Below are 21,178 nucleotides of genomic sequence, written 5' to 3'. Positions count from 1 at the left end.
AAAGGTAAGTAAATAGGCTTAATTTATTTTATGCAAAATTATTATTAATTAACTATTATTATTATTGGGTGGGGGAGACAATTATTTGAGCATATAGTAATGCAAAAAAAAAAATGCCTAGGAAGTAAAATTCAAGTAGGCACAGTGTCTCTGAAGTAAACAGGCAGATTTATTCACACAATTATTTATTGTAAATGTTTGAAAACCCACAAGTGCAACAATCCCATGGTTTTGAACAGAGAGCATTGCATTGAAAGTTACATATGCATAAGAGCTAAAACATTAGACAAACAAAATGACTTCGTCTCTACATGATTGTTAGTTGGGAAGAATGTCATACAGTCCTTGTAATGTAGTGAGGAGGAACTATTTAATCTGGTTTGGAACAAACCTAGTTATACCATATCAATACAGAAAATAAAAAGTTTTTTTCCTGTGCATAATCTTTATAAAGGCCATGAGTAGTATGGAAAAGAAAAGAAATACAACTTAAAATAAAAACCAAATATTGCATAAAAGAATCCCTTGTTCTATGCATGTTTCAAGCAATGCCAAAAACAACATAGAAAAGGCTAATAAATTAATAAACACAGCTGTGATGTGCTAAGAGCAAAATGACCTTTACATTTGAGAAATGGCTTTGTTTCAGTGCTTCTCCCTAAAGCACGAGTGTCTATGTGATACAGTTCAAATATGGTTTGTTCACTAGCTAGAGACAATCTTATAACGTCCAGTAAGATATTTACATATATAAACAGAGTTCATTCACCTATCAGAGTAAATCCTGACGCTCTGCTGTCTCTTTTAAATATAGGTCACACCAATTATACTGACCTGAGGAAAACATGAGTGTGCATCAATAAAAACCTCCTGTCGGATCAGCAGAGGACGCGATTACAGCTCCCTGCCATACTGTAGATGTCCCGTTCCAGTACACGGCTGATGAGGCGAGTTCCTATAACACTTGGTTTGGGAAAGGCAGTTTTTATACAAAATGTGGCTAACTATTTCTAGGAATCTTCTGTCCTAAATGAAATAAGGATGGAATGAGGGATCATGGGTTTTGTAGTTTTTTAAGAGGGCCTGGGTTGCTGTAACATGCCGGTTGTACTGATCACCGTTGCTTGAGGAGAGCTTTGTACATGGCGAAGCCAAGGACAGCAAACACGGTGGCACCGACACTCGCCCTCAGCCAAAACGTAGAGTTTTTCAGGTCAGCTTGGGTCATGTGTCTGTAGAAAAGCAAAAGTAAGACAAACAACAGGATTGTTAAGACATACTGCTCATACGGTTTGTGAGATATGACAAATGGCAAAATGTCTGAATCGGCAAGGTAGTATTTTCACACACACACACAAAAAAGGTTTGAAGCCAGTTCTTTATATTTTTTTGCTGTAGTGTGTCAGTCAGTTTACATTTCCAAACATTCCTTTTGTCAATAATTGTAATAATCCAGTGAGACAACAGCCGGTATGATCCACACGGAGATCTGATCTCACCATTATCTCAGTCCGTCTGTGATTACATGAAGAAACAGAAAAACTGAGACCGACTAAATGCAGAAGAACTGCGGCATCGTCTCCAAGATGCTTGAAGAAACCTTCCTGCAAAGCTACAGTACTGTGAAAGGGTTTAGGCACTTGTGTAAAACTGCTTTAAAGTGAGGAAGCTTTCAAAAATAATGTCATAGATTTTATTTATGAATTAACTTCTATTAACTAAATCAAATCAATATTTGGTGTGACCACCCTTTGCGTTTAAAACAGCTTTTGTCCTAGGGACAGTTGCACATAGTTTTTCAGGCAGCTTTGCAGGAAGGTTTCTTCAAGCATCTTAGAGACATTGCCACAGTTCTTCTGGATTTAGCCTGTCTCAGTTTTTTCCTGTTTCTTCATATAATCCCAGACAGATTCGATGATGGTGAGATCAGTGTGGATCATACCTTCTGTTGTCAGACTCCTTGTGCATTAAAAAAATCTCACTGGATTACTACAATTAATGGCAAAAGGAATGTTTGGAAATGTAAACTGATATTTCATTAAAATTCACAGTGATAGACATTTATTTGATCATATAGGTTTTTTGACATTTATTTGATCATAGTTTTTTTTTTTTATCCATTTAAAGGCATTTAAAGGGGTGGTTCAGGATTTTCGACATCGGACCTCATTTTCAAGTGAGCCTGGTTGTTATTCATCAGTGGAGACAGTTTTAAAAAAACATTCATCCAGTCCTTACTTTTGGATAGTTCGCCGGTGCTAGGCTAGCGCGAGTCAACGGTGCACGATAGCCTGCCATTAAAAACAGTTTTACCCACTCCACAGTACACCAAAAGCAAATAAATTATAACGCCAGACTATCGATTTAAATGTCTGTTGAGAGAATAATGTTAGAAATAAAACTACCCTTTCATCACATTGCATTAGTTATAATTTGTTCCCTGTATTTATAAGCAGTCTACAGCAGCGGCGGAGTTATATTTGGTTACCTAGGAAACCGAGAGAGCCGGTCCACATAACAATCACGCAAGTGTATTTACCTGCCGCTGACAAGAGTACTTTGATTTCTAACATTATTCTCTCAATAGACATTTACATCGATAGTCTGGTGTTATAATTTATTTGCTTTTGGTGTACTGTGGAGTGGGTAAAACTGTTTTTAATGGCAGGCTAACGTGCACCGTTGACTCGCGCTAGCCTAGCACCGGTAAACTATCCAAAAGTAAGGACTGGATGAATTTTTTTGAAAACTGTCTCCACTGATGAATAACAACCAGGCTCACTTGAAAATGAGGTCCGATGTCGAAAATCCTGAACCACCCCTTTAAGCATACAGTAGGATTTATACTTAATACAATTGAATTTTATTTTACTTTTGGACATCTGATAATATACAAAGACAGCAGCACATATACATTTCAGAGCTGCTGAAACTGGAAAAGAGGCAGCATGGGAAAGCAGGAATCAGTCAGCTAATGTTTTCAGGGGCAAAAAGCCAAAAATGTTTAAAGAACACTGCTCAGACGGTAAAGACAGGGTGAAAGAGAGCAACACTACAGGAACAAGAGGTTTCTTGTGAGGTTAAACTCACCCAACACGCATCCAGAAGGTTTAAACAGCTCAACACTACCTATCCAAATTCCAGGTTCAGACACAAAACTTTAAAGGCTTATCATAGCAATGTTTGTTTGAGTGAAACCTATGAAAAATATTATGTCGCTAAAGGGAAAAAATCCCATCAAAGCAACAAAGGTGATATGGCATTCACAAAGCAACAAATAATAAAGAGTATTTTGCAGAATTCCACCCAGACATCTGCAGATACCTTAAGGTTGTGGTGAAAAACATAAATAAAAGTGAAGAAGAAATTAATTTTATTTAACCACCTGACTGTAAACCGGTCAAGAAGATTTCTTCTTTGAACTTAACATCCCATTTAAAATCCCATTGTGGCACTGGCACCTTGTACCCCAGGAAGGGGGTCTTTACCTGTTACAAATGGGCAGAAACGGGTCAACAGACGACTCCATGTAGACAGAGTCCTCTACAAAGCAGACTGCATGAACCTGATGGGTGAGGCAGGACTCCTCGTCAGCCAACAGAAACGTGCCCGCATCTTGTATAAAAGATCTCAACCTTATACACACATGCACACAGCATGGCAGTTCAACAACCGCACACCTGACAGGACCACCCCAACATACCCCACTGCTCACCACATGCTGTAAACATACAAACTCTTGCACACCACTATATAGTTATTAAACTATACTCACCACTATACTATGTCACTAAAAACTAACATATTGGGAATTCCGAATGCTTTTTTCCATTTTAACAAATGATTTGTATGTTTTTAACCGTGGCAATGAATGCCACTTTAAATGTATATTTTAAATATGTGTACATACATATACTGTGTATACATATATACATACACACACATATACATACATATATACATACATACACACACACAAATGGGTTGGACCATGAAACTGAAACACCTGGTTTTAGACCACAATAATTTATTAATATGGTGTAGGGCCTCCTTTTGCATCCAATACAGCATCAGTTCGTCTTGGGAATGACAGATGCAAGTGCTGCACAGTGGTCAGAGCGATTTTGAGGCATTCCTCTTGCAGAACAGTGGCCAGAACACTGTGATGCTGGTGGGGGAAAACGTTTTCTGACTTAAAAATACTCCAAAGTGGCTAAAAAATACTTCGATCTGGTGACTGTGCAGGCCATGTTCAACTTCACATTCATGTTCATCAAATCATTCTGTCACAAATCTTGCAGTGTGTATTGGTGCATGCTGATACACAGCACGATAAGGATACAATGTTTGACACATCAGATGCACATGGTTCTCCAGAATGGTTCAGGAGTTCTTGGCAGTGATGATGAATGCTTTTGAATGCCCCATCAAGCACAGTAGGGAATGCCATGATATTGCAGCCCAAACCATCACTGATTCACCCGTGCTTCACTGGGCAGCAACAGTTTGGTGTTAAGCCTCTTTGGGGCTTCTCCACACCATAACTCACGGATGTGGGAAAGACAGTGAAGGTGGACTCAGAGAACAATACATTTTCACATTGTCCACAGCCCAAGATTTGCACTATTGACACCAATGAAACCAACATTTGGCATTGGCATGAGTGACCAAAGGTTTGGCTATAGCAGCCCGATCATGAATATTGACTGTGGAGCTCCCAATGAACCGTTTTGGTGGAAACAGGAGAGTCGAGGAGCAGATTTAATTCTGCAGTGAGTTGGGCAGCTGTGGTTTTATGCTTTTTGTATATATTCCGGGTTAATACCTGGACATCCCTTTCTCTTTTGAACTCTGATATGTCTCCCATACAGCTGTGCTATTGCTCTGCTAATTCAACCTTCACACTCTGATCTTACTGATGGAATGTAAAATCAGGATCAGCCACCAGGCCACACGTATATAGGTGTGAAACCTCCAACACTCATTGCCAGGTTTTCAGTTTCATTGTCCAACCCCTGTGTTTGTGTGAGATTACAATGCATACACACACATACACACAGTTGTACTCAAAATTATACAACGCCCATTGCAAATAGGCTGGTTGCAGGTTTATTGGCAAAATTTACAGACTTTCAGCTGTTTGCAATGAACAAATCAAACAAAAGTAATTGAAATAGCTCAATAAAACAAATGTTTCAAGTGGTTTCAAATTCAACTAAAAATGCAACTTTTAATGATTTCTGTAGTCTCAAAATTATTCAACCCCCTGAATAGAATAAGTTAAGAGAATATATAATTGCCCTTCACAAACAAGGAACAGGATACAAAAAGATAGCTAAGGCACTAAATGTTGCTGGAGACACAGTTGGAAGCATAGTTCGCAAGTTAAAAGTTTAAGGAACAGTGGTTACACTACCTGGACGGGGCAGAAAAAGGAAGCTATCAATGGCTGTAACCAGATTTCTTAGAAGGCAGGTTCAGAAAAACCCTTGAGTGACTGCAAAAGACCAGACGTTCACCACCACTGACCCAAAAGCACAAGAAAATTGCTCAAAATCAAATAAGCCAAAGAAGTTTTGGGATTCTGTTCTGTGAAGCGATGAAATAAAAAGGCCCTATGGATTAGCGGTATGTCTGGAGGAAGAAGAATGAAGCATCTGCTGAAAAGAACACTGTCTACAGTTAAGCATGGTCGGGCTCGGTGATGCTCTGGGGCTGCTTTGCATCCTCTGGCTCTGGAAACCTGCAGCGGGGAAGGCAAGATGGATTTATTGAAGTATCAGGACGTCATGCCGTCAGTGAGGAAGCTAAAGCTTGGGTGTCATTGGACCTTCCGACAGGACAATGACCCCAAGCATACCTCAAATTCCACCAAGGCTTGGTTGAAGAAGTAGTCCTGGAAGATTCTACAGTGGCCATCACAGTCACCTGACTTGAACCCCATAGAAAATCTCTGGTGGGATTTAAAGGCGGCGGTTGCAGCACACAAACCCAAGAATATTACTGAACTGGAGGCCATTGCTCATGAGGAATGGGCTAAGATTCCTCAGAAACGCTGCCAGAAGCTGGTGTGTGGTTATACATCTCGTTTGCAGCAGGTCAGAACAGCAAAAGGGTGTTCTACTAAGTACTAAAGATGCTTTCCATGAAGGGTTTGAATAATTTTGAGACTGCAGAAGTCATTAAAAGTTGCATTTTCAGTTGAATTTGGGGAAACCACTTGAAACATTTGTTGTGTTGAATTTTGTTTGATTTGTTCATTGCAAACAGCAGAAAGTCTGTAAATTTTGCCAACAAACCTGGGGGTTGAATAATTTTGATTACAACTGTTTATATATTCATGCATTGTGTATATATATATATATATATATATATATATATATATATATATATATATATATATATATATATATATATATATATATATATAAAACGTTTTTTTTTAATCAAATGTACTTCTGCCACCTACTGAGCACTGCAGTATGGACAACCAATAAATAACCTGAATTTAAAGACCATACACATCTTAACCCTTAATCGCTGTTAAAAAAGGACAACATTTAGGCTGTTTGGGGTCATTTTGACCCCAAACTTTTAAAGAGCAATTGCATAAGGAAATATACATTTTTTATATGGAAAACTATATATAATTTTTTTTATTTACTTCTCAACTATACATTTATGCTGTGTTTTTGTGGAAATTTTGAAGTTTTTTACCCATTTACTGCACAATTACATAACTAGGCCATAAATTGGCTCATGAAAAATGATTTTTTAAAGAAAAAATTACTTAAATGATGATCTTAATTAAATCTAAATAGTTTTTGGTCATTGCTCTATGTGTTAGAGATAGAATACTGACATCTGCTGGTTTGTGGAAAAACTTTAGAAATTATAATTAAAGAAAGAAAGTGCAATGACCACATATATCCAATAGAGGGCCATAGAGACTCATTCATTTTCACTTTATTGTTTGTGATGCTTCAACTTCTCCTCACAACTTTGATATATATATTTTGTGAATATTTCTTTAAACATTTTGAAATACATAAAAAATCTGTATTTTTGTCAGAGTTAGAATTTGTTGTTGTTTTCTGATATATTTTGAATTATCTGCTTTTGCAAATTATTATACATACATTTGCAGAACCATTACAAGTCACCACTATGACATGACTGTGGTGTGTGTGTGTGTGTGTGTGTGTGTGTGTGTGTGTGTGTGTGTGTGTGTGTGTGAACAAGCTTGTTCCATGTTGCATATGTGACATTTTTCAGATTTATGCCAGTTTAGTTGATTTTATTTGCCAATTTCTATAAAAATGCTCTCTGTTGCAGTGACATAGATGTGTGTGTTTGTGTGTGTGTGTGTGTATGAGATAGAAAGTTCGTTCCACTTTGGGTTTATGCTCTAGGACCAGACCTTGATTTAAATGTAATTTTTTTTTAGATTTATGCCAGTTTTGTTTATTTTATTTGCCAATTTCTATAAAAATGCTCTCTGTTGCAGTGACATACACGTGTGTGTTTGTGTGTGTTTGTGTGTGTGTGTGTATGAGATAGAAAGTTTGTTCCACTTTGGGTTTATGCTCTAGGACCAGACCTTGATTTAAATGTAATTTTTTTTTAGATTTATGCCAGTTTTATTTATTTTATTTGCCAATTTCTATAAAAATGCTCTCTGTTGCAGTGACATACATGTGTGTGTTTGTGTGTGTTTGTGTGTGTTTGTGTGTGTGTGTATGAGATAGAAAGTTTGTTCCACTTTGGGTTTATGCTCTAGGACCAGACCTTGATTTAAATGTACATTTTTTTAGATTTATGCCAGTTTTGTTTATTTTATTTACCAATTTCTGTAAAAATGCTCTCTGTTGCAAACACATACATTTGTGTGTTTGTTTATGTGTTTGTGTGTGTCTGTGTGTGTGTGTGTATGAGATAGAAAGTTCGTTCTACTTTTTATTTATGCTCTAGGACCAGACCTTGGTTTATATGTATAAATTTTCAGATTTATAATGGATTTAATTTTATTTTTTTGACAAACAAAATAAAAAAAAGTCATTTTTTTCATTTTCCCATTCATTTTCAATGTGGGGTCATTTTGACCCCAAACAGCTTAAACGGTAAATTTTTTTTTACACACCTTTAGAACAACCAAATCAAGCCCAGTTTTTTTGTGCATGTTTAGATAGGTTATTTAGGAAAAGTCCCAGAGTTTCATGCCTCTGATATGAAGGTAACATTTTTAAAAAATGAAAGAAAAGTCCAGTGGGGTCATAATGACCCCAAACAGCGATTAAGGGTTAAACATCAGACTGGCTATAAAACACTGACTATAAACGACATTGGCAAGAACAAAATAGGGGGGAAAAAACTATTCGTCAAAGCACCAAACAATAATGGCAAGAGAAGCATATGTTTTAGATGAAACAATACATTTGCAGCAACGGGTTAGACATGTTAGCCATTCAAATACGGACACAATGCAACACAAAGTAAGCCCCTTGGATGTCAAATCACTGCATATGAACAGTTAGTCCTGAAGCTTTCTTAATTAGTGCTGAGAAACATGACATGGTTAGAAGAGGGACACTCCATTAGGGACTGCTAACATGATGTTAAGAGATGCAAAACAAAGACGAAAAGAGCCAGCCAAACAAATGAAAAGGAACACCTATGGAGGGACAGAACAAAACAAATTCACAAGATTACATTTAATAGACATGTAAAGGACTTCGATTTAAAAAAGGTTTAACCAAATGACCAAATGCACTATTAGCATGACATTAAAAACCATAGAGGTGTAAGAAAGGCATATGCTTAGAAGAAAATTTTATACAATAAAACTGTTTTAGTCATGCACTAACTTTAGACATTAATGATCACTTATTCTTTACTTTGGTTCTTATTCTTTATTCTTATGTGAATAAGGAAATAATACAACTCACACCCATGCATTTCACCTGGTGTTACATTTTATAGGCATAGGCAGTAAGAAAGATTAGATCTACCAAATCTAAGAGAGCAACTGCTCAGTATGAAATAACTCAGTAAGAATTGCAACCAAAAATGAAAGGCTTATATGAACCTTGCGGCCACATTTGACGCTGAAGCAAGGATGAGTGAATTAGTGCAAATTTACAGCTTGCATATCCACTTCAACTGACTAGAGAAAAGGGTTTAACATCATCACAACACGAGGACAAATGCAAATCTGTCTTATTCGGTCCAAAATCCAAAGGATGCCTTTATAAACATCTGTTTTTAATGTTTATGGCATGTTTGAGAACAACCGTATCCATTTTTAGGAATTATAAAAGAAAACAAGGCTGCATGACATTTGAACTAGAAATGGAATGAAATCATATGGAATTTAACATTTATGATTCTGACCATACAAAAGTTTGGGATCAGTACGATTTTTGAAATAAGGCCTCGTCACACTAATACATTATCGTTTGAAAACTAATCTTTTTCTCTCCGTTTTGGCCTTCCATCCACACTGAGACACTGTTTTTATTCATGAAAACGCTCCCCAAAGCGGATAAATTTGAAAACGCCATTTTCGCATTGTAGTGTGGACTGTCAAAACGGAAGTATTAAAAAACGATGATGTAAGTTTAGTCATGTGACATATTGTACTAATAGATATTCATGTTTATACCGGTATTGTGCCTGTTATGTGCTATTCACTTTCACACTGTTGCTAAAACATGTCACTTTGCACACTTTTCATATCACAGTCCTGCAAAGATGACAGAAAATGCACTCGCGTTTGCTGTCCTGCGGCAATACATGAGAGCAGTTCACTAAAAAAATTTAAGTTACACATTCTACATTGATTAAAAAAGAAAATCAAATGTGTTTTTAATGGGTAGTATTATTTTGTACAGAAATAAATTATTTATAATTAATATGGGAATAAAGTTAGTGTTAATTAAAATTTGAAGGAAAACAAATATATTGATCTGAAATATAGCAAATTAATTTTAAATTCATTCAGGTAGGCCTACAATTACCAAACATTTCTCAAGGTCTTTTTGTATTTTTATTAATTTAATTAATTAACTAATTATATAAAACTATTGTCAATGCACTACAAATAAACTGGTTCTATGCCTTTACTTTATTAATAAAACTTACTTAAAAAATACAAGGCTTATGACATTTATTTTCCTTTGGTGGTACAGCCTGAGACATGCACAATAAAAAAAAAAATTGCCTTCTGCTTTTTTATTTTGCTTTTCCCTCCATTGTACCGAACTCGTACCGAACCGTGATGTCTGAACCGAGGTATGAACCGAACCGTGACTTCTGTACTGTTCCACCCCGAATATTTGATAATATATATTATAATATATTATATATATATATATATATATATATATATATATATATATATATATATATATATATATATATATATATATATATAGTGAACAAGTTTTATATTTAAAAAAAATAAAATAAAAAAGATTCTCATCTCTAGTTTTACTTTGGCTTACATTAGTCTTAAGCTTGAGCACACAAGCAATATTCAGTCTGCACTTTGCAAACTGGGTTAAGATACGGTTGGGTAAGATGTATCACAGGCTGAAGCAGAAGTGAAAGTGCGATTATCATGCCTCAAATGCATCACTGATACTTTAGAAAACTTACAGAAAATGCTAGTTTCAAATACAATGTTAATCAATAGGAGCTGCTATAACACCATGTTTGGGCCTTGTCTGGATGAAATGCGTTATTCTGGCCGACCAGTCTACTTTAGTTATGATAAATTCAGTGACACAAACTTTAAAATAACACAGCCTTCATCATTTTAACATATAGCCAGAAAAATTCCCAACATCCCTCTGTGGATATGCAATGTAAACCTGTCAGGCCAACAGCAAATAAAGGGGTGTTAAGAAGCCGAGATTAGAGATCGCCCAGCGAAGAGAGAGAGTGGTGGTATATAGAGCTGTACTCAGAGACCTGTTCAGAACTGCACTGTAGATTTTGGCCTTTACAGAGCGCACCAGCTCAGAGTTCAGGAGGTTGTGACAGATGCAAAAGGTACACCTGTTGCAGCTGCACATGCAGCGTAACTTGGCGTGGCTGCAGAAACACACACAGACAAGAAGAATCAGCATCACGTGACGAAGTTGCAAGAGAGCTGGATCCTCCACTTGGGCTTGGACATGAAGTAGCGCAGGGAGGTAAGCACAGTTTAAAGAAGAAAAAAAACTATTCATTTGCTGGGAGAAGAGAATTGTGGGGAAAAACAGCGATCTATTGACAAGTTACGCAAAAGGAAAAAAAACAGGAAAAGAAAGAGTACGCTGGGAAGGCTTGAAACATCATAATCAAAACATATAAAAGGAAACATTTATAGAACTTGGCAAAACAAGCTCAACCAAAAAGCTTGAATAGGGCTGCACGATTAAGTGAAATAAAACTGAAATTGTGATATGACTTGATTATCAAATCGCATAGGCTGCAATTTAATTCTATTAAAATCTGCACTGGACGTCTCAGAGGGAAGCACACGGTTCATTTACACGTGAGCAGCTTTTTTGGCCAAACTGTGCAGCCCTACCAAAAAAAAAAAAAAAACAAATAGGATTTTTTTATTTAAATGAATAAAGACGGTTAAAAAAATAAATGTATACTTTGAATTACATATTTATACTTAAAGTTCTTTCCTAAGAATCGCTTATCAAAAACTAAGTACTCTGTATTGTACTGGACCATGAGTAGGTGTTTTCACACACACAGCCTTTTCCATAAAAAATGATATTTTTTGTTTTCAAAATCAGTTATTTAAAACAAAGTTCTTGTACACAGCCTTAGGAAAGAACATAACTTTCATCACCACCAGCCACTACAGAACCGTTTTCCTTGATATTATGCACTTCAGTAAAAGACCATGGAACAAATGATACTTGAATGTCTCCGAAAACCGCACCAATGAAACAGCTTTCCAAGATACTGCTAATATGACACCTACCTAACAGCTTTAAAAGCACAAGGAGATGATAAATAGATAGACAAACACAAAAGAGGCGAGCAGGGAGAGCCGGAGGAGCCAATCACAATCTAACAGGAGTAGCAGACAGTGGGGCAGATTGGTTGGGTTAAAGAAGGGGCTTCAGTATATACTCACGGATACATGGCCATAGTGGTGAGTTTGGTGTAGATGTCTTTGCTGGGTGCTTCGGCTGTGTTGCAGGTGAACAGCTGTGGCGGGTGAAGCTTATGTTTCCGGCAAAAATCCAACGGGGACAGGCTGTAGTACTGACGCGCTTCATGCAGATCTGACTTGGCAGCGATAATCATACAGGGTGTCTTGCTGTCCATATAATGTTTCTGTGAAAAGACATCAAGGTGTTAAAAAAAATCCTTGACCAGCATAACAACATATATTTGGAGTTATTTATGCGTTTTTGTTGAGCTTAAAAAAGGATGCAAACAAAAGCACGATTCTTTCCCCATATCTCATCCTGAAGAGTAGGAAAGAAGCTACACATGTACACACAGATGTCAATCCAGTGGAAACCGACCAACAGATTGTTGACCCTGCCCGTCGAGCTTTAACTTAAACTAATTCACAATAAAAATGTAAATGTTCTATTCATCAAAGAACACCATTTTCAACATTGATAATAATAAGAAATGTTTCTTGAGCAGCAAATCATCATATTAGATGTGATACTGAAGACTGAAATAACAGCTGCTAAAAATTCAGCTTTGACATCACAGGAATAAATTACTTTTTTTATATAAAATAGCAAACCGTTATTTTAAATTGTAATATTTAACAATATTACTGTTTTACAGTATTTTGATCAAATAATTGCAGTCTTGGAGAGCATAAGAGACTTTTCAAAATCATAAAAAAAAAAAATGTACAGACCCCAAACTTTTGAACGGTAGTGTGTGGATGACAATTACATTTATGCACTTTCTTACTAAAGTGAGTTTCAGTAAAGTACATATGTCGCATTACCAGAACAAGTAGCCAAGTGTATAATGCTACATGCTAAGCCCTCTCCAAGCTTATATGAACACAAGAAAACCATACAAGAAACCCACAATAACGACATTGAAACTTTAAAGCTACACTGTGTAGGATTTTCTCCCATCTAGTGGTGAAATTGTTTATGACTACCAACTGAATATTACTTTCTAGCCCCTCCCATTCCGAGGGCGTTTTAACTCCTACGGTGGCCGTATTATTTCAAATCTGCCGGCAGTCGCGAGTAATCTCCCCCTCGCATTCGTCACGGTGCCACTGAGTGTCAAAACGCGAAAGGCGAAGCTTGAATTTCCAGGTATGTCCCTCTTTGGCACATGTATTTTCAAGATGGAGGCGCAACATCGCTGCCGCCATTCGAGCGACTCGCTCGTATGTATTCTAAATGGCAGATTCTACGCTTACGAGAATACTTGATTAGTTGGTAGAAGTAATTACACATTAATGAGCACATATTTTTGAAAAAACAAAGTGTTTTTTGCTAAGAATCAACTTAAAAATTACACAGTGTAGCTTTAAAATGAATTTGACACTAATTCAATACATAGTTTTATTGCTACTGCACATATAAAATCTACAGCTGGGATGCACGTTTACAAAAAAGGCCCATTTCAGCAACATAACTTACTGAAACCACCATATCAAATTGAATGAAGTCTTGCCAATAAACATATTTTAAAATATACTGACCTTGTAGACTTTAGTGCAGTACTCAAATGAGCACGGGTTGCTGATGTCATACACCAGGCAAACAACATCACAAGCCATATCAGCCTCAGAAAGGAACTCAAAGTCCGGCAGCACCTCATGCAGCTGAGAGAGAAAGAACCGCTAATCAGCACTGGCCAGACATGAAGACTACCATATATCAGTGTAAAAAGCAAAAGAACTTTGACTTACGAGCAGATATTTCTCTTGTCCATAAACATAAGTTGTGCTAATGGCATAGTAAGACTTGTGGTCTTCTCTTATCCTCTTCTGACGCTGCAATATGAAGAGGGAGAAAGTCAAAATCAAAGTCAAAGTCAAAACGCTAGACGCTCCTGTGAGGTATTTGTACTCACCACAAGGTTCCTGCCCAGGAAAGCCTGCAGAAAGCCACTTTTACCACTGCCCCGAGCACCTAGGACATTGCAGCGGAAAACACTGCGCTGGGTCTGTTTCTTCTGCAGATCGATGCGCTTATTCCTGGTGACTGCACAAGGATAAATAAATCAGCCTTACAGATAAATGAACGAATGAAGATGCATGCTAAAACACACTTACTTGTTATAGCGGCTGCCTGTGACTCCTGTTCTTGGATTATAGAGTAACCAAGATAACCCAGGTACTCCAAACATCGCTGCACATCGAGGTATGTTGTTAGCCTGAGATGGAGATAAATTATGTGTTCAACATTTGAATGAATGACTTCAGCAAAAATCAAAAGGTTCATCTTCAAATCCTGCGGGATTGCACTCACGTCCACTGGGAAAGGTAGCCTTGGTAAGTGATCCAGCCCTGCTCATTGGTGCAGACAGTGTGGTTGACATCAGGACCCCAGGGCATGTAGGGAAAGACCTTGAACAAATCCTTCAGCTCATCGGGAGACAGGGAACAGTCTCGATCCTGACACAAACATTTTGAGATTAATTTAATAAGGCATTCTTAAGTGTTCACCAACAATTTTTATATTGCTTTTTCTATATAAAATAAGCGCCATATGGGCGTCTTTAACTTTTGCTACTTTTTCAGCATCTTATGCCAACTTATAAAAATGCAAGAATGCGTGTGAATGACCACAATAATGTCCTTCTTTTAGGTGCTGTAAAATACACCGCTGTATTATGCAATTAAAACAAAAGGCCAAGCCATTCATCATAGAAGGTCTTTATTCAAACTCAAGTTACATAGCTGTCCTTATCAAATGCAGCTATTTGGGAAACTCTTTTTGGCATTTTGCTCTGCTCACCTTGTCATGCTTGTCAAAAACGCTCTGGAGGAAGAGGTAGGCATTGTGGTTCAGCTCTGTGGTGCAGTCTGGGGGTATTTTTAACCTAGAAAAACATTTCTTTGATTATTTAAAAAACCAGGGCAGCGCAACAGATCTGCAAAAAAATTTATCCAATCAGAGATTATGAGCTGCTTAATGTGGCATGATTCATTTAAAGTTGAAGTACTGGATTTGGGGTGGGACTCACAGTGGAAACAGGTATTCTTGTGTCAGCTCCAGATCATCATCATAACCAAACCTCCTGAGCACGGTCCATGTGGTCTCATGCCTTCCCCGCTGAATGAAGAGTGTATGAAGGAACAGGAAACCTAGAAAACAGAGAACACGCGTATCAGACACAAACAGAACCTGATGGATGAACGAATTAAAAAATGTCATATAACATTTATATTATATACCATTACATTAAATTATAAACATCAGGGAAAATATAATTACATTATCTAAGATTATTATATACTAGTATATATTAAAATAATTATTTATATACTTAAAATATATATAAGATTTGAATTCATACACTTAAAATATATAATAAAAATAATATTCTTTTTAATCATAATTTTTTTAAACAAATTGATATCTATGGGATGCCAAATATCACTGTGATATAAAAAGCCGGTGGCATTTGCCTTTCCACTCAGCTCACCCTTCCGTGTGAGGCCGTTGTCCTTTACCCCATCTGACATATTTTTCCGCACAACATTCTTCACGTCCTCCAGCGCTTGAGGTGCCAGGGGTATGTTAAAACAAGTTCTCTGCAAGGCAGAACCACCAATCATCATCAATATTGCTTAAGAAAATATGACAATTTTCTTTCACTCTCATTAAGGTGCAGTTTGTGCAGCTGTGTGTGTAATCAACCTCTCCTGTCACTTATCTGGGGAAGTATAAAAAAGCCACAGCAATTTGAGCACAAAGTGCTGAAGAAACCTGCTCTCACCTGGAAGAAATTAAGCTCATTATCATTCAGAATGCCATCATTGTCAAGGTCTGATATTTTGAAAATGCGAGTAAGTGCTTTGATGCAAGATGGCTTCATCTGGAGAATAAACAGAAAGAAACTCATTACTATACAGCATTACAGATCATTTTTTAGATGTAGGGATCAAACCCACTCATGTGCTTCTTTGCGATAGAAAGAGGCCAGATTCAGGTCCAACAGAAGTAATATGAAGTGCTAAATCTCTTACCTCTTTCTCTTCTGGAGAGTACAGAGGTCCTGTTGGGTGCAGAACGGCCTTCTGGGCGTAGTAGAACAACTCTGAGATATTCTTCAGGTTTTTGGCTGAACACTAAGAAAGTGTAATAAAATGAAACCATGATGGGCTTTCCTGATGTTCAGCATGTCTTTTTCAAGCATTTCTTTTACTCTACTATGCTAACAACTTTAATATAACAACGCTCATTAATAGTTGTTTTGATCTTTATAAGATGGGGTCTTTAACCTTATCAACCCAAGAATCCATTAACTAAAAATAGCATTTGTCACAGTATTTATTCATCTTTGTAAACGTTAGTTAATACAAATACGACTGTTCAGTGTTAAAAATGGAACCTTATTGTAAAGTTTTACAAATAATCATTATTGATGTATAGAGTCATATTATACAGTGCATTTGAATTTTACTTAAAGCAACACTAAGGAACTTTTCCTCTTCGGTCACCCTACAGGTTGGAAGCGGAATTGTCCATTACCGCTGTCGTAAATAATTTCGCCGCCCGCAGCCTACTGTCGCACGCACACTCGCTGTTTATCCAGCAGCGGCTTTGGAATGAACGATGTCCACTGACAAGGTAGAGTATGTTGCATGATTTCATGAAAGTATGATGTATTGCGACATCAGAAACGAAGGAAAACTAAATAATGACTATTGTAACGCTTTACGTAAAGCAAGTCAAATTTGTAGTTTTCTTATGTCTCATTCGAACTACAGAAACGTGACCCAGTTTGGAAAACTTGCATGGTGTGGTTATAGCAGATATAGGGCTGCAAAGCGAATCCAGAAGTGCCTTTCACCCTGTTACGACTTGATGAATCACTGATACGATTTTGGAAACATTATTTTAAGGTAAAAAATGTTCCTTAGTGTTGCTTTAACATATTTTAATGTGGGAGGGACAATTTTTTTTATCAAACAATAACTAGCAGACACCCTGCAGTACAGGACTGATTTGATCTGCATTCACTGGCCTCTTAGTGTGAGAGCTCTGTCTCTCCTTTCAGACTGAAACCAATGCTCTAATACAGCAGGAATGAGTGACGGACACAAGACCGAAAGAATGATGCCACTTTCCTCCATGGCACTACTGCTCCTCTGCACACACTCCATCTCATAGGGACTGGAGAGGCATGTACAGAACATCATCACATACGTTCAGACCAAAAGCACACTTTTCAGACTGAGAGCATCTCTCACCTCCACGCAGGTCTCAATCTCAGAGTACTGGTTCATGATGGGCAGGATGGTCTCCATGCTGCTGTGCTCCACTAGGTCAGATTTATTCCCCACCAGGATCAATGGTACTCTGTGACAAGAAACACTGATTACAGTCCTTGAAGGTACATTTCTGTGGGGCATTGTGCCAGAATTTCAAACAAGCAGCAATTGTTACATGGGAAGTACATGGATTATTTATTTTTTTCATTGCCAATCAGTCAGAGGACTATCTTCATGGGAGGACGGAGTAAACAAGTCATAAAATTAATAAAGAACGATATAAAACAGTGAGTACATGGAAACATTGTTATTGTTTAATGATATTTGCTTTACTGACAATAACAGCCTGTCAAATAACTATTTATATGTATTTATTTACCAGACGCTTATCTAATATTTGCATAATTGTATTATGCAAATATAATCATCCAAAAATACAGTGCGTCTCATTTTTACTGTACATGACATCTCAATACAGATTAGATATTATATTATATATTGTTATAATCTATGTTATAATTAATCAATTATGTTAATTTATCATTAATTCTGTTGCAGAAAGAATACAGACTATTATTTTTAAAAGCATGCAGAAAGACCAAAGCGCATTCATGAGAACCGAGGCCTTCAAGAACCTGGCAGGAAGCCACGCACCTGCTGTCCTTATCCGTCCTCTCATTGATGAGGGGAATCCAATGACTTGTCACCTACAGAGAAGCCAATATAACGAGACACAACAGAACCTTTCAGACTATCAGAAGTTAAATAGCAAGAAATGTATTTGGTTTGGTAACTACAGAAAGAAAGAAAAATGAGTATGGCATACACGGAAACAAAACTTACCTTTTCGATAGATTTCTTGTTGTTTACTGAATATATGATGCATATAACATTGGCCTGTGCCGAGAGAGAAAACGCTAGGGAGGTGAATAAAACAATAAAATCAAACTAAATTGTGTTATCAGAGAGACTAAAACAAGCCACACCTTTGTTATTTCTTGGTAAAGCTGCTCATCTGACTGTTCTGCTTCTGTGGGATAAAAAAAATTAAACATGAAAGCACACAAAACACCAGAGGATTAACCTTGTCAGTAGAGGTTTGCATATTAATATTTATATAAGAACAGTGATGCAGGCTTTATGAATCTCATCATACAGAGATATGTGATCATGCATCCTTACCGGAGTAGTCCACTATGTGAGTGGGCACTCTCTCAGGTGTAACATCAGCAGGAATAGTGATCTCTTCGGCTCTGAGAGGAACCTTCAATGAGATACACAATACAAGTGAGTGAATGCATTTAGGCAAGTATAAAATTGGCTTAATAAAATAAAGTTAGTTTAATGAGTACCTCATCAGGGAACTCCTCACTGACAAGTGACATGATCAGAGAGGTCTTCCCCACTTTGGCTGTGAAGAAAAGGATTTCCAAAGTGACCGTTGAGTTCTAGATCTATTCACAGCACTAAATGATTCCCAGAAACATGCCTGTCAAGATTTGAGTGCCCTTATAAAGGGGCAGTTGGCGATGTTAAAGCCGAATTGTTCTATTTGCACTTTTATGGCCTCAAATTGCAAGACTACTTTCAAAAATTCATGTCACACCACTGGACCATTTTAAATGAACTAGCAAACAACAAAAAGGTGATTAAAAAGGGGGATAAACATCTATATAAATTGTAACCTAAAATCTAAATGTTGAAAAAAGAAAAGCTTGTGAACAAGTCCTGATCAGTGTTATTTTAGTATCATTGAGAAAGTAGTAAAAATGTTTTATTAACATTTTGAATTACTTTTTTCCCCATTTTCATTTTAAAGTCTAAGTATTCTCAGTTAATGTTTATTTCATTTCAAGAGACAATGTATGGTTTTAGTTAAGTATAAATAACCTAGGTTCTGATATTTCCAAAAATGCAAATGTACTGATCCCGTGATCAGTATGTAAGCTAATGTTCTCAATGTGTTGGTGTTACTATCTGAATATTAACACTTGTAAGATGCTGAAATGTCAAAATATCAATTACGACTGAAGTTGTCACTGAAGCTTGATGTTTTGGCATTGGTGAGCAGTACGTTTACATGGACACGTACTATTCTGGCTGACCTATCTAAACTTTGGCAGCTCCTTCAGTAGATGCCTGAGAGTTGCTCTTAAAACTGCTATAAATAACCCTGATAAACAAGGGTGAATCTAACTAAAATTATCAACAAAACATGAATGATGGACTAGTGTCATCCTTCATGTCAGGGTTTGCTGATCTGGTTAATTATGATAATTAAAAACTGCAGTTTTTTCAGTAATTTTACTTAGAACGGACATGCATGTAGATTAATATAACATGTTGGATGACTGTAGACAACGTTTCAAAACATACAGAGCTTAGTAACGTTAACTTGGCCCTGTTGTTTCATTCTGTCACTCGTCAATATATTGTCCCGATGGCTGAATAGAATTGTTTGTGAAAAAGATAAAATACAGAATGAAAGGGGTTTATTGTGCACATAATAGTGAACAGCAGCGCATGTCGACTCACTTACTTAGAGATATGCATTGCGAATCAATTCAGCAACTGCAGCCAGCTAACGTTAACACAAATGATAAAACAGGAAAACATGGAATTAATTCACTTACGTTCTCCGACTAGTAATATCCTCACGTCCTTTCTCATCGTTGCGACTTTAATGTGATCACAATAAATACTGAACAAGTCCTTTGTCGTGGATCACAGATCCTGCTGCTATATATAATAAGGCGGGCCTGTGTAGGGCAAAACGGACGGATCCACTTCTGTCTGCCTCAGTCTGTATAAAACATCTGTTCGCACCAACTGAACACAAAGACAATTCATGCCATTTAGACAAAGCGTTTCTGCGTATATGAAGGCACTGCTTGCTTTCTTCAGATTCACTTCATGACATTTCTGGGTTCACATTTCAAGCTCATACCAGAGGCGGCTGACCTCCAATAATAACCGGTAACTACGGAACACCGTTACGGACAAACGCGAATCTCCTTGCGCTGACAGTTTCTGATTACAACATTCGCAGTTATACTGTTATACCGTCTCCTGTAGGACTGGAGAGGAAACGCGTGTCAACTTTCCCCCGATGAAAGGAAAAACAGTTCAACAGTTCTTTGCTGAGAATGATGGCCTCTAGAGTCACTATTATCTGTGAAACTGCTATTACACTGGGTATTTTGTCTGATTTATATATGTTTTTACCTATGTTCTTATTATTATAATAGGGTAGAATATGTTTTAGCAAAATTTTGTTTGTGTATTTGTTTTTAGTATTATTATTATGGGTTATTGTATGTTTTAGCTAATATATAATAGGGTACAGTTTGTTTTGAGCGAAAGTTTTGTTTTCGGAGTGTAGTCAGGCAGATAGATCGCTGTTGGCTGTGTGCGAGGACTGAATGTGGATGCTGCTACTGTAACAAATCTAATTTCCCGTGAAGGATTAATAAAGTATCTTATTACTTCACTATAAATAATAGACACGTTATACATAATATTTTAAATATAATAATATAATTGATTAATAAATACATTCAATACATATTACTATCAACATACTGCTAAAGTTGTCCGTCTACGAAACAAAAAACCTTTTAACAGAAAACATGGGTGGCTACTTAGTATTGATAATGATAGAAGATAGATTTTAATATAAACAAAATTGAAGAATTATGAACATAATTCTGCTTTGTTCAGTCGCCCATATGA

At 36.9% G+C, this 21,178-nt stretch overlaps 1 protein-coding gene across 5 annotated transcripts; it reads right to left on the bottom strand.

The window, feature by feature from the left end:
• Positions 1 to 168: 168 nt before the first annotated feature.
• On the bottom strand, positions 169 to 20,441 carry rhot1a (ras homolog family member T1a). Of its 5 annotated transcripts, none has more exons than XM_084122752.1 (21): positions 20,080 to 20,433; positions 18,799 to 18,857; positions 18,629 to 18,710; positions 18,433 to 18,476; positions 18,290 to 18,343; positions 18,101 to 18,153; positions 17,426 to 17,534; positions 16,199 to 16,300; positions 15,949 to 16,047; positions 15,655 to 15,763; positions 15,193 to 15,313; positions 14,964 to 15,048; positions 14,475 to 14,620; positions 14,279 to 14,379; positions 14,077 to 14,207; positions 13,913 to 13,996; positions 13,703 to 13,825; positions 12,143 to 12,345; positions 10,972 to 11,094; positions 3,489 to 3,635; positions 169 to 1,232 (listed from the first exon to the last, which is right to left on the bottom strand). In XM_084122752.1, the coding sequence occupies exons 1-21, from the start codon at positions 20,114 to 20,116 to the stop codon at positions 1,115 to 1,117; spliced, it is 2,130 nt and encodes a 709-aa protein (XP_083978878.1). In that variant the 5' UTR covers positions 20,117 to 20,433; the 3' UTR covers positions 169 to 1,114. The 5 variants fall into 5 exon arrangements, 3 of the variants coding, with proteins under 3 accessions (XP_083978878.1, XP_083978879.1, XP_083978880.1); XR_014607522.1 differs by having other exon boundaries at positions 1,096 to 1,232; positions 3,489 to 3,565; XR_014607523.1 differs by lacking the exons at positions 169 to 1,232; positions 3,489 to 3,635 and adding exons at positions 6,450 to 6,532; positions 8,307 to 8,671.
• Between the last annotated feature and the right edge of the window lie 737 nt (positions 20,442 to 21,178).

The sequence above is a fragment of the Abramis brama genome, assembly GCF_963993115.1.
Source record: "Abramis brama genome assembly, chromosome: 1".
Classification (NCBI taxonomy): Eukaryota; Metazoa; Chordata; class Actinopteri; order Cypriniformes; family Leuciscidae; genus Abramis; species Abramis brama.
Note: the sequence above shows the minus strand (reverse complement) of the source record. Positions and strands in the feature narration are given on the sequence as shown.

Excerpts from the sequence above, each read along its gene's own strand:
- rhot1a (XM_084122752.1), bottom strand. The coding sequence starts at position 20,116 with ATGAGAAAGGACGTGAGGATATTACTAGTCGGAGAAC. Across the intron at positions 18,711-18,798 it reads GTGAGGAGTTCCCTGATGAG|GTTCCTCTCAGAGCCGAAGA; the intron begins GTACTCATTAAA and ends ATCTCATTGAAG. Across the intron at positions 14,621-14,963 it reads TTTTTGACAAGCATGACAAG|GATCGAGACTGTTCCCTGTC; the intron begins GTGAGCAGAGCA and ends TGTTTGTGTCAG.